General features: G+C 32.8%; 1 protein-coding gene across 1 annotated transcript in view; it reads right to left on the reverse strand.

The window, feature by feature from the left end:
- Window positions 1–12628, reverse strand: part of COL21A1 (collagen type XXI alpha 1 chain) — a 197871-nt gene that overhangs the window by 62398 nt on the left and 122845 nt on the right. Inside the window, exons 13-16 of the mRNA XM_046006810.1 lie at window positions 11065–11118; window positions 9758–9811; window positions 8689–8742; window positions 8513–8566 (exon numbers count right to left, since the gene is read on the reverse strand). Of these exons, the coding sequence (XP_045862766.1) occupies window positions 8513–8566; window positions 8689–8742; window positions 9758–9811; window positions 11065–11118 (216 nt within the window). The remainder of the gene's footprint in view (window positions 1–8512; window positions 8567–8688; window positions 8743–9757; window positions 9812–11064; window positions 11119–12628) is intronic.

Here is a 12628-nt window from a genome sequence, read left to right on the forward strand (position 1 = left end):
CTATCAATTCAAATTTAGGACTAGAGTTATTTATGTAACTACCCTTAGATCTGTATCTTCTTTTTCTCACCCTGAAAGTAATTATTCTCAAGGACATTAGGAGTAATAGAACATAGTGTAATACTTCATGTGCTATATCCCATATTAGCATAAAACAGACTCACAATGAAAAATAACAACATAATTATTGAAAACAGTTTTAAAATGTGTTTGCTTATGCTTCCTTTAACCATTGTTTCTACATTTTGTTGTATTAAATTTTTAGAGCACATATTCATTAAATACTATACTTTCTTCCTTACATCCCAAATATTTTCTTAGTTCTACATTAAATTCAATGCTCACCATTCCTCTTTATGCCAATTAATGTCATTCCAGCCATTATGGTTGTACAAAGGTCATTCTCTAGTAGATTTGGAGGTGAGGGATCATAGCAACAATATTCTCTGAGTTTTTTCCTGCAAGTTGTTGATAATTTCTCTATATCCTTCACATTTGAAAATTAAACTTGCTGGTTATAAGATTCTGGGATCACATTCTTTGCTGTGACTATTGTAAATATATTTGTCTATTGTCATAAAGTATTGCTATCAAGAATATCTGGTGACAATAAATTTTCTTTTGGGACACCTGGGTGGCTCAGTTAAACATCTACCTTCGGCTCAGGTCATGATCCCAGGGTCCTGGGATGAAGCCCCTCATTGGGCTTCCTGCTTGGCAGGAAACCTGCTTCTCTTCCCACTCCCCCTGCTTGTGCTCCCTCTCTTGCTGTGTCTCTCTCTGTCAAATAAATAAACTTTTAAAAATAATTGATGTAATATAATTCAAGCAATAATTTTAAAAATATATAATTTACATATTAAAAGCAAAAAATAGCAATGTAATGAAAATAAATGAATTCACTTCCCAATTGTAAAATCTAGAAAAATGTGAGAAAAAAGGAAGGAAATAGTACAGACAAAAATAAAAACAAACAAAACCCAGAAATGGAAAAAAAAAAGAAATTAATAATTAACTTACAATGTTAGATCTTTGGGGAAAAAAAACATAATAGAGAAGCCAAAACCTCATTTATAATCAAGAAAAAAAAAAGTAGAAAGCAAAAGCATAAATAGTCTAAGAAATAACAAAGAGAGAATAATCACTGAAGCCAAGAAAAGTTTTTAAAAAACATAAAAGGAGGGGCACCTGAGTGGCTCAGTTCTGCCATCTGCTCAGGTCATGATCCCAGGGTCCTGGGATGGAGCCCTGCATCAGGCTCTGCTCAGTGGGGAGCCTGCTTCTCCCTCTCCCTCGGCAGCTCCCCCTGCTTGTGCTTTCTCTCACTCTCTCTCCCACTCTCTATCAAATAAATAAATAAAGTCTTTAAAAAAAATGAAAGGAATTTGATAATTCTGTACAAGTCATTTGAAAAATCTAGATGGAATGACTAATTTCCTAAGAGAACGAAGTATACTATTATTGACCCCGTGAGATAGAGACTGCTTCAGCCAACCAATTTCCATGTAAGAAATAAAAGTTACAAGAAGCTTTTCAACACAAAGAACATCAGGCCCAGATGATAATGAAGAAGAGAAGGAAAAACCCCATGGTGCATGAATTCAATTGTAACCACCAATAATAAATGATTATATAAAATTCAAAAATGAAAAACATTAAAAATCGTACATTAAAAGACAAGAATACAGCATAAAAAATAGGCAAGAGATCAATGTAATAGAACAGAAAGCCCAGAAATAAACCACATGTATATGGTCAATTACTCTTTGACAAAGCAGTAAAGAATAGCCAATGGGAAAAAAAACAATTTTTTCAACAAATGGTGTTGGGAAAACTGGACATGCAGAAGAAGGAAACTGGACTGCTGGCATACACCAAACACAAAGATAAATTAAAAATGGATTAGGGACTTAACTGTGAGGCCTGAAACTATAAAAATCCTAGAAGAGAGCACAGGCAGTAATTTCTTCCACATTAGCCGTGACAACTTTTTCCTAGATATGTTTCCTGAAGCAAGGGAAACAAAAACAAAAATAAATGATTGGGACCACATCAAAGTAAAAAGCTTCTGCATAGCAAAGGAAACAATCAACAAAACTAAAAGATAACCTTCAACGGGAGACTGTATTTGCAAATAACATCTCTGATAAAGGGTTAGTATACAAAATAAATAAAGAATTTATACAACTCAACAACTAAAGAACAAATAATCCAACTTAAAAAATGGGCAGAAGACATGAACAGACATTTTCCAAAGAAGACATACAGATAGCCAACATACCCATGAAAAGATGCTCATCATCATTTACCATCAGAGAATGCAAATCAAAACTACAATTAGATATCTCCTCACACTTGTCAGAGTGGCTAAAATATAAAACACAAGAAACAAATGTTGGAGAGGATGTACATAAAAAGGAATACTTCTGCACTTTTGGTGGGAGTGCAAACTGGGACAGCCACTGTGGAGGTTCCTCAATAAGTTAGAAATGGAACTACTGTATGATCCATAATTGCACTACTAGGTATTTACCCCAAGAATACAAAAACACTAATTCAAAGGGATACATGCACCCCTCTGTTTATTGCAACACTATTTACAATGGCTAAATTATGAAAGCGGCCCAAGTGCCCATCAGTAGGTGAATGGATAAAGGTGTGGCATACATATACAATTGATTATTATTCAGCCAAAAAATGAAATCTTGCCATTTGCAACAACATGGATGGAGCCAGAGAATATAATGCTAAGTGAAATCGTCAGAAAAGGACAAATGCCACATGATTTCATTCATATGTGGAATTTAAGAAACAAAACAAAAACAAAAACAAAAAAAAGAAAAAGGGAGAGACAAACCAAGAAACAGACTCTTAACAATAGAGAACAAACTGATGGTTACCAGAGGGGAGGTGCATGGAGGGGATGGGTGAGCTAAGTAAAGAGGATTAAAGAGTACACTATTCATATGTACACTATTCACAGTGAGCACTGAGTAATGGATAGAATTGTTGAATCACTATACTGTATACCTAACATTAATATAACACTGTATGTTAACTATGCTGGAAATTAAAATTTAAAACAATAAATTAATAATTTTAAAAGGACAAGAAAAATGCAGTGTTATAAATAAATATGCCAACAAACTGAAAATGAAATGAAATGAATAAATCCCTGCAAATGCACAAATTACCAAAATGTAAGAAGAAAGGGAAACACTAAAGAGCCCAAAATTTAGTAAAAGAATTTAAATAGTAATTAGAATTTTCCTTACACTTACAAAACTCAAGTCCATATGGTTTCACTGGTAAATTCTACCAAACAAGGAAAAAATGATACCAAGTCTACACAAACTCTTTCAGAAAAGAAAAGCTAGTATTACCTTGATACAAAAGCCACACACATACACAAACAATCACAAGAGAACTACTGACCATTATCTCTTGTGAACACAGACACAAAAGTCCTTAATAAAATATTTCCAAATTGAATCTAGCAGTATACAAAAAGAATAATATAAATAGCTAATTGGCATTTATCTGAATAAAGCATGATTAGTGTAACATACAAAAAGTCAATGTTATACAACACATTAAGAGGAAAACAATATAAATCAAAAAATGCTGAAAAGTTTTTATAAATTCAACATCTAATCATAATTAAAGAGAAAAACTCTCAGAGACTACAAATAAAAAGGAATTTCCTCAACCTAATGAAGGAGTTTCTATATAAAATCAACAACTAATGTTACTGGTGAAAGACTACCTATGGTTAGAAACAAGGCAAGAAATGTCACTACTTCTATTTGAGATTGTACTGGAAGGCCTGTACAGTGCAATAAAATTATTACAATAAATTTAAGTCATATTGATTAGTATAAAAGAAGAAAACATACTTTATCTCTAAATAATATGATGATCTATGCAGAAAAATCTAGGGAATTTACAAAGAAAGTTGCAGGAATCAATGTGAGTCTAGAAATATTACAGGATATATGATAAACCAAACTAGTTCTTTTTTTTTTAAGTTCTATTTTTTTTTTCTATTTATTTGACAGAAAGAGAGATATCACAAGTGGCAGAGAGGCAGGCAGAGAGAGAGGAGTAAGCAGGCTTCCTGCTGAGCAGAGAGCCAGATGTGGGCCTCAATCCCAGGACCCTGAGATCAAGACCTGAGCCGAAGGCAGAGACTTAACCCACTGAGCCACCCAGGTGCCCCAAACCAAACTAGTTCTATTTTCACCAGTTAGTAAAAAAAATTAATAAATCTTTAAAAATTTCTTCACAAGAGTATTTTTAAAAACATAATATTTGGGTATGAATTTTACAAAAGACATAAAAGATCTGTACACTGAAAACTACAAAACATTGCTGAGATAAATTAAAGAAAACTATTAGTGGAACATTATACCATATTCATGGATTGGAAGATTCATTGTTACAACCATAATTCTCCTCAAATAAGTGTAAAGATATGTATATACTCTCCTGTCTAAAAGTTTAAGCTTAATCTCAGCCCTTCTGCCCCATCTTGAATAGGAGCTGAACTTGGTAACTCAATTCCAAAAAAGAATGCGCAAAGAAAAAAGCAGTAACTTCACAGTGAAGAAACATGACAAATATTACTATAACCAAATCATAAAATTTAATATAATCAGTGATTAGTCATATGGATAGTATATAATCTGATATAATGAGATAGGTACTTCACCTTTGTGTTATCCTTCCCTCCCCACCAAACAAGCAAACAAAAAAACAAAAACAAACAAACAAAAAAACCAAACCTATAATTCCAGCTTAATCATGAGGAAAACATCAGAAAAACCCACACGGAGTGACATTCTACAAAATACCTAACCAAAGCTCTTTAAAACTGTGAAAGTCATGAAAAACAAGAAAAGAATGAAATTATCATAGATTAAAAGAGACTAAGGAGGCATAACAAAATAATGCTATGTGGTATCCTCAATTAGGTCATAGAACGGAAAAAGGACAGTCCTGATAAACCAAAAAAATCCAAATACAGTATGGAGTTCAATTTACAACAATGTATTGCTACTGATTTCTTAGTTTCAACAAATGTGCCATAGTAATATGTTAACATCAGGAGAAACCAGGTAAAGTGTGTAAGAGAACCTTGTATACTGTATCTGCAACTTTCCTATAAATCTAAAATTACTACCAACTAAAAAGCATACTTAATACAACTCGGGAGACTTTTCTATAAAATTTTTCAAGCTGACATTTATAGTTATATGGAATTTACTACACTTAGTATATCCATTATGATTTTAAAATGAAAAACAAATTTAGACACACTGTCAGATTTCAAGACTTTACAGCTATGATAATCAAGACAGTGCATTGTTTACAAAAGGACGGAGGTATAGATTACTGGGACAGAATCAAGAGTCCAAAAATAGTTTCACATGTATCAGTGAAATCTTATTTGGCAACAATGCTCATATAATTTGGTGGGAAATGATAGTCTTCTTAAGAAATGACGCTGAAAGAATTGGGTGTACTAATGGAAAAAAAAATCAATCTTGACTTTTTCCTCATGCCATACATAGAAATTAAAATTATCAAAAATGGATTATAGGCCTAAATTGATAGGCTAAAATGATAGCTTTAGAAAATATAATGTTCTAAATATAAGTATTTAGAAAAATTGACTTTATTTTTCTTTTAGAAGAAAAAACAAGAGAAAATCTTATAACCTTAAGTTAGGTAAATATTCTTAAATATGACACAAAAGGCATGAACCACAGAAGAATTGAAGAAGTTGGACTTCATCTAGATTAAAAACTTTTATCAAAGGTACAGTAAGTGAAAAAGCAACCCAAAGATGGCAAGAAAGTATTTTCAAACATAGATCTGATCAGTGATTATTGAATAACTATGTAAATATACCCAAAACCACTGAATTGTGTATATAATAAATTAAATGGGTAAACTGTATAATATGTGGCTTATTTATTTAAATATTTAAACCTTATTTAAAAGTAAAATAAGGTTTACACTTATAGGTATGTCTATGCAAACAGGCTACCCAGATTAATATCAAAAAGCGAAATAAACCAGAAGTGCCTGAGTGGCTCAATCAGTTAAGCACCTGCATTGGGCTCAGGTCGTGATCCCAGGATTCTGGAATCAAGCTCTGAGTAGGGGTCCTTGCTCAGTGGTGAGTCTGCTTCTCCTTCTCCCTCTGCCTCTCCTGTCTCGTGTGCTCTCTCTCTCTCTCAAATAAATTTTTAAAATATCTTTTTTTTTTTTTCAATAAAAAGGGGGTCAAAATTAGAAAAAGAAGAACTAAGCCCAAAGTTAGGTGGAGGAAAGAAATAATTAAGATTAGAACAAGAATAAATGACATACAGAATACAAAAACAAAAGAAAAATAATTAAAGCTAGAGTTGATCTAAAAAAATGTTGGATTTTTTTTTTAAAGATCTAAAATATGGACAAATCCTTAGCTCGACTAAGGAAAAAAAGGTAAGACTCAAATATAATCAGAAACAAAAGAAGAGATGTTACAATTGATGCCACTGAAATAAAAAAGAACACAAGGGACCATTACGAATAATTACATGCCAACAAGTTGGACAAACTAGAAGAAATGCATAAATTCCTAGAAATATAAAACCTAACAAGACTGAATTAAGATGAAAGAGAAAACCTAAACAGATCAATAACAAGTAAGGAGACTGAATCAGTAATCAGAAATTTACTAGAATAAAGGAAGTCCCAGGACAGGCAGACTTCCAGGTAAATTCCACTAATCATTTAAAGAATTAATATGGATCCTTAGAATTTTCCAAAAAATAAAAGAGGGAACAGTCACCATATCATTTTATGAGGCTAATATTAGTCTGATACTAGAGCCAAATAAAACACCACAAGGAAAGAAAACTACAGGCCAACATCCTTGATGAACATACATGTAAAAGCCCTGAACAAATAGCATCAAACTGAATTTAACAGTACATTGAAAGGATCATCCACCACAATCAAATGGGGTTTATCCCCGGGATGCAAAGATGGCAGTATATGGAAACCAATGTGATATACCAGATTAACAGAAAAAAGATAAAAATCATATAACCATCTCAAGAAATGTAGAAAAAAAAATTAACAAAACTTAATGCCATTTCATGATTAAAACTCTCAGAAACTAGGTACAGAAGGGATTAAACACAACACAATAAAGATCTTTATATATATGAAAAACCCAAAGTGAACATATTTAATGATGAAAACTGAAAGCTTTTCCTTTCAGATCAAGAACAAGACAAAGATGCCCTGTCTTGGCACTTCTTTTCAACAAAGTACTAGAAGTACTAGCCAGATAAATTAGGTAAGAAAAAGAAATAAATAACATCCAAATTGTAAAAGAAGTAAAATTGTCTCTGTAGATGATATGATCTCATATATGGAAAAACCTAAGGACTCCATCAAAAAACTGTCAAAAATAATAAATTCAGCAAAGTTGTAGGATACAAAACCAACCTACAAAAATCAGTTGCATTTTTACTCTCTAACAGCAAACTATACAAAACAGAATTTAAGAAAGCGAACATATTTGTAATAGCATCAAAAATAATAAAACACTTTGAAATAAACTAAATCAAGGAAGAGAAAGACTTATACACTAAAAACTAAAAAACACTGATGAAAGAAATTCACAAAGACTCAGATAAATGAAAAGCCACCTCTAATCCCTAGGTTTATGGATTGGAACATTTTTTATTGTTAAAATATCCACACTACCACAAATGACCAATACATTCAATGTGATCCCTAGGAACATGATGACATCTCTAAATCAAATGTTTGACCAAGTGATCTCACTGGTTGATGGATTACACAAATCCTCTCCTTAGGTATTCAAAAAACTTACAGCAGAACAATTACATGGGCTGCTGGCACATTCCAGATAGACTGACAATGTATACATAGGATTGATACCCATTTATTTAACATGCTACAGCAGAGAAAGTCCATTTCTACTTGATAATTAATGAAAAAATGTTTCTCTAGGTAAGAATATGATGGTGCAAACCCATCATCATAAGGGCATGTGCCTTGAGTATTTTAGGGGTGGTGAATGACAGGCACGTTCCTCTTGCTCTAATTCTCACATACTAATACCACACAACTGATGAAGAAGTTGTTGAGGTTAAGGATGAAGTCCCCCTACCTCCCACCCAAGTACCTCCCTTATTGGGAGATAAGAGCATGGTACCTCTGCTTCTAACCCACCAAACAAATCCATCTGAATGACATATCAAAGAAGTTCAATCTTCTGATATCCAGGGATTTTATTTCTAACACCTAAGAATTCTTAATAGACTCAAAAGAACTTTACTACCATTTTTAAATTATAGTAAAACAACTTTCAGCTCATTATTTTATACCACTGTCAGAGTGTAAAAAAAAAAAGTCAAATATCAGTACATTTTTCTAATGTTCACTCACAAGTTACAGAAATCTTTTGAGTTTTTTATGTAAATACCTTGTAACCAGGACTACCCATTAATCCATCCTTTCCATGTCTTCCTGGTTCTCCCTAAAAAATAAATACAGATATTGTAATACATTTTTCTACTACTTTTTTTTTCTAAAAGAAGACAGTACAAGATAATTTTTATTTAGTATAAAATACTCAAGAGCTTTTTCTGTCAAACTCACAGCACGTCCAGGAAGGCCAGGAAAACCAGCATTCCCTTTCTCACCTTTTGCACCCTATATTAAAAACAAACATTTAGAAAATAATCCATGCAATAATTTTAATTTTTATTACTCAAAAAGAGCTTCATTTTTTTGTTTGTTTGTTTAGCTTTCTGACTCTGTGTTTGTGCCTTCAACACTTCCACAATGATTTTCTGCTCAATAAAGAAAGCATGCTTGACCTTGGCATGGGCATATTTAGCACACATGGAACCACCATGGGCCCTGATGACATATTTTTCCATTTTAGGCAAATTCCTAAGACTTTAGGTCTCACAGCACAAATTCTTTGAAGTTGCCTTGGGCACACACATACGGATCTTGGTGGTTTCTCAACTTTTTTGGTATAAAGGTAAACAATTCTTTTGCCAAAGTTTCTGGACAGTCTAGTTTTGCTAGAGAGTTTTGTAGGCTAGCCTGTGATGATAGCTGGACCACTGGGAATGCCCCAGATACCATCCCTAGAGGAAGTACAACAAGGATTTAGAAATTCTAACTCAAACTTCTGTTAAAAAGTAAGTCAACCTCTTTATGTAGAGGTTCATGAAAAGACAGCTAGTGTTGGCTCTACAACTCCTGGCAAAGCATTATTTTACCAGGCCAGCTGACACAAAGACATTAAAAAAAATGGTGAATGCAGGATTATTACAAGTGTCTAAACACAGAAACCACATCTTGGCAAAATTAAAAGGCAGGGAAAATATAATCTTCCTACAATGTGAAGAAATTGGAAGGCCCAGAACAGTGATTCCCCATGGACATGATGTCAAGCAGCTCCCATTTCCTCCCAAGGAATCTCTCTCTACAAATACTTTAAAAAATCAGAATAATCAATAACATGATGCATTCTTATCAAATACCACACACCAGGTATTATTCTATATTTTCATTATTCTAAATAAATTTCCTGAGAAAGGTAAACAAAGCTAATTGCTGTGATGGTGAGTCAGCTGGGACTGAAACATGAGTTTTCTACTTCCATGATATTCAAAGTTCCATACCGATACTTTGTTTTATAACTCATACTTCCCTTTTTGCCATAAAACCCAGTTGATCCTTTATCTCCTTTGGGGCCCATTTCACCCTAAAAGAGAAAATACAAACACTGAATTTTATTTTTATTTTCTAAAATCTTTATTTCAATTCCAGTATTTGTTATGTCTCTTTTTATGTGATTTAACCAGGGAATTCTATGTGTACCTGAAGAACATGTGTATTTCATTTCTCATGTTTTATATACACCTTTTCAAACCATGTATTCTGAAGTATGCTTCAAGTAAAAAATGTTCTTATTGAAAAAAAAAGACAACTTTGAATGAATACTGAGGGTATTCATTTAAAATAAAGTCTATCAGAGGGGAGGTGGGGGATGGGTGAAATAGGTGAAGGGAATTATGAGTAAAGTTTTGATGAGAACCAAGTAATGAGGTATAGAATTGTTGAATCACTGTATCGTACACCTGAAACTAATATAACACTCTATGTCCAGTAACTGGAATTAAAATAATTGACTTTTAGAGAAATATGAAAATGTCCCTTTAAGTTTAAAGGAAAAAAACACCAATTATAAACAAGGTTTAATCGCCAACATAAAATAAAATAGAAATAAAATAATTTAAACTTTATTTACAAAAGCCCTACATATGAGGTTTTATGAAGATAAACAAGGATAGTTGGAATCATCACAGGGCCTAAAGTGCAGGGCTTAGAGTTAAAATAATTTCCATATACTAGAAGGTATCATGCTTAGTGAAATAAGCCAATCAGAGAAAGACAACTATCACATGATCTCCCTGATATGAGGACGTGGAGATGCAACACGGGGGGTTAAGGGGATAGGAGAAGAATAAATGAAACAAGATGGTATTGGGAGGGAGACAAATCATAAGTGACTCAATGACACAAAACAAACTGAGGGTTGCTGGGGAAGCGGGAATTGGGAGAGGGGGAGGGGGATTATGGACATTGGGGAGGGTATGTGCTATGGTGAGTGCTGTGAAGTGTGTAAACCTGGCAATTCACAGACCTGTATCCCTGGGGATAAAAATACATTATATGTTTATAAAAAAATAATAAATAAACAAAAAATTTTTAAAAATAATAATAATTTCCATATATTAAAACATACTCATCAGTGTTTAAGTACCACAAAATTTGTGACTGGAAATTTTAAAGAAAATTTGTTAAAGGCTTTATGTAACTATGGTAGCAATCCAATCATTTACTTTAATATACTTTATATCATTTACTTATAACACAGTTGTTAACATAAAGGACTTCTAATTTGAAATAAAATGCAAGATTAGTGAATATTAAAAGACTAGTTTTTTTTCCAACCTTTAATCCTGGAATTCCATGAAGCCCAGGAAAACCAGGAAGTCCACGGTCACCCTGAAAATGAAACTAAAATTAATGGAAGAAAATATATTTCAGCCTAAAAAATAACATAAATTCTTTAGCTTCACCTTTGTCAAAATCTACTGGAAAAAAATCTTTGAACAGTTAAACACATATCTACATTAAAACCTTATCTCTATGAAAGATTAATCCTCATTTATCAGGGTTTCCTTTATGATTAGAAAAGGAAAGTATTTTTGAGACTTGCGTGAAGTTTTTCCAGTTCTGTGAAAAATATTGTTGGTGTATATATATTTATATATTATTTATATAAAAACATATTTATATATTTATTTATATATCATTTATTTATTTATTTTGCTGTGCTGGGGGAGTGCAAGCATGAGCAGGAGGGGAAGGGGTGGAATGAGGGAGAGAGAGAGAATCCTAAGCAGGCTCCAGGCTCAGTATGGAGCCTAATGCAGAGCTCCATCTCAGGACCCTGAGACTATGATCTGAGTGATCATGATCAAAATCAAGAGTTAATTGCTTAACTAACTGAGGTACCCAGGTGCCCCAAATGCTGTTGGTATTTTAAGGGATTGTACTGAACCTGTAGATTGCTTTGGGTATTGTGGGCATTTTAACATTAATTCTTCTAGTCCTTGAATATAAAATATCTTTCCATTGTGTCATTATCAATTTCTTTCATCAGTGTCTTACAGTTTTCAGAATAAAGGTCTTACACTTCCTTGGTTAAATCAAAAAGACATGAAGACAAATGAAAATGAAAACACAATGATCCAAAATTTTGGAGATGCAGCAAGAAAACTATTAGTAGTACCTGAACTCAATAAAGTTGTAGAATATAAAATTAATACCCAGAAATCAGTAGCATTTCTGTGCACTAATAATGAAATAACAGAGAGAATTGAGAAAAGAATCACGCAGTTGTACCAAAAAGAATGAAATACCTAGGTATAAACTTAACCAAGGAAGTAAAAAAAATCTATACTTTGAAAACTGTAATTCAGTGTAATCCTTATCAAAATGCCATCAGCACTTTTTCAGAACTAGAAGAAATAATGCTAAAATTTGTATGAAATCACAGAAGACCCAAAGATCCAAAAAAATCTTGAGAAAGAAGACAAAAGCTGAAAATATCATACTTCCAGATTTCAAGATACACTACAAAGCTACAGTAATCAAAACTGTATGGTACTGGCACAAAATAAACACATAGATCAATAAAACAATATAGAGAGCCAAGAAATAAACCCATGCTTATATGGTCAATTTATCTATAACAATGAAAGCAAGAATATACAGAGAGTTTCTTCAATAAATGGGGAAAACAAACAATTAACATGCAAAATAACGAAACTAGAACACTTTTCAACACCATACACAAAAAATAAACTCAAAGGATTAAAGACCTAAATGTGAAACCTGAGACCAGAAAAATTCTAGAAGAGAGCACAGGCAATAATGCCTCTGACACTGGTCATCACAACATTTTTCTGGATATGTCTGCTAAAGCAAAGGACAAAAAAGCAAAAATAAA

Source organism: Meles meles, chromosome 5, assembly GCF_922984935.1.
Source record: "Meles meles chromosome 5, mMelMel3.1 paternal haplotype, whole genome shotgun sequence".
Lineage (NCBI taxonomy): Eukaryota > Metazoa > Chordata > Mammalia > Carnivora > Mustelidae > Meles > Meles meles.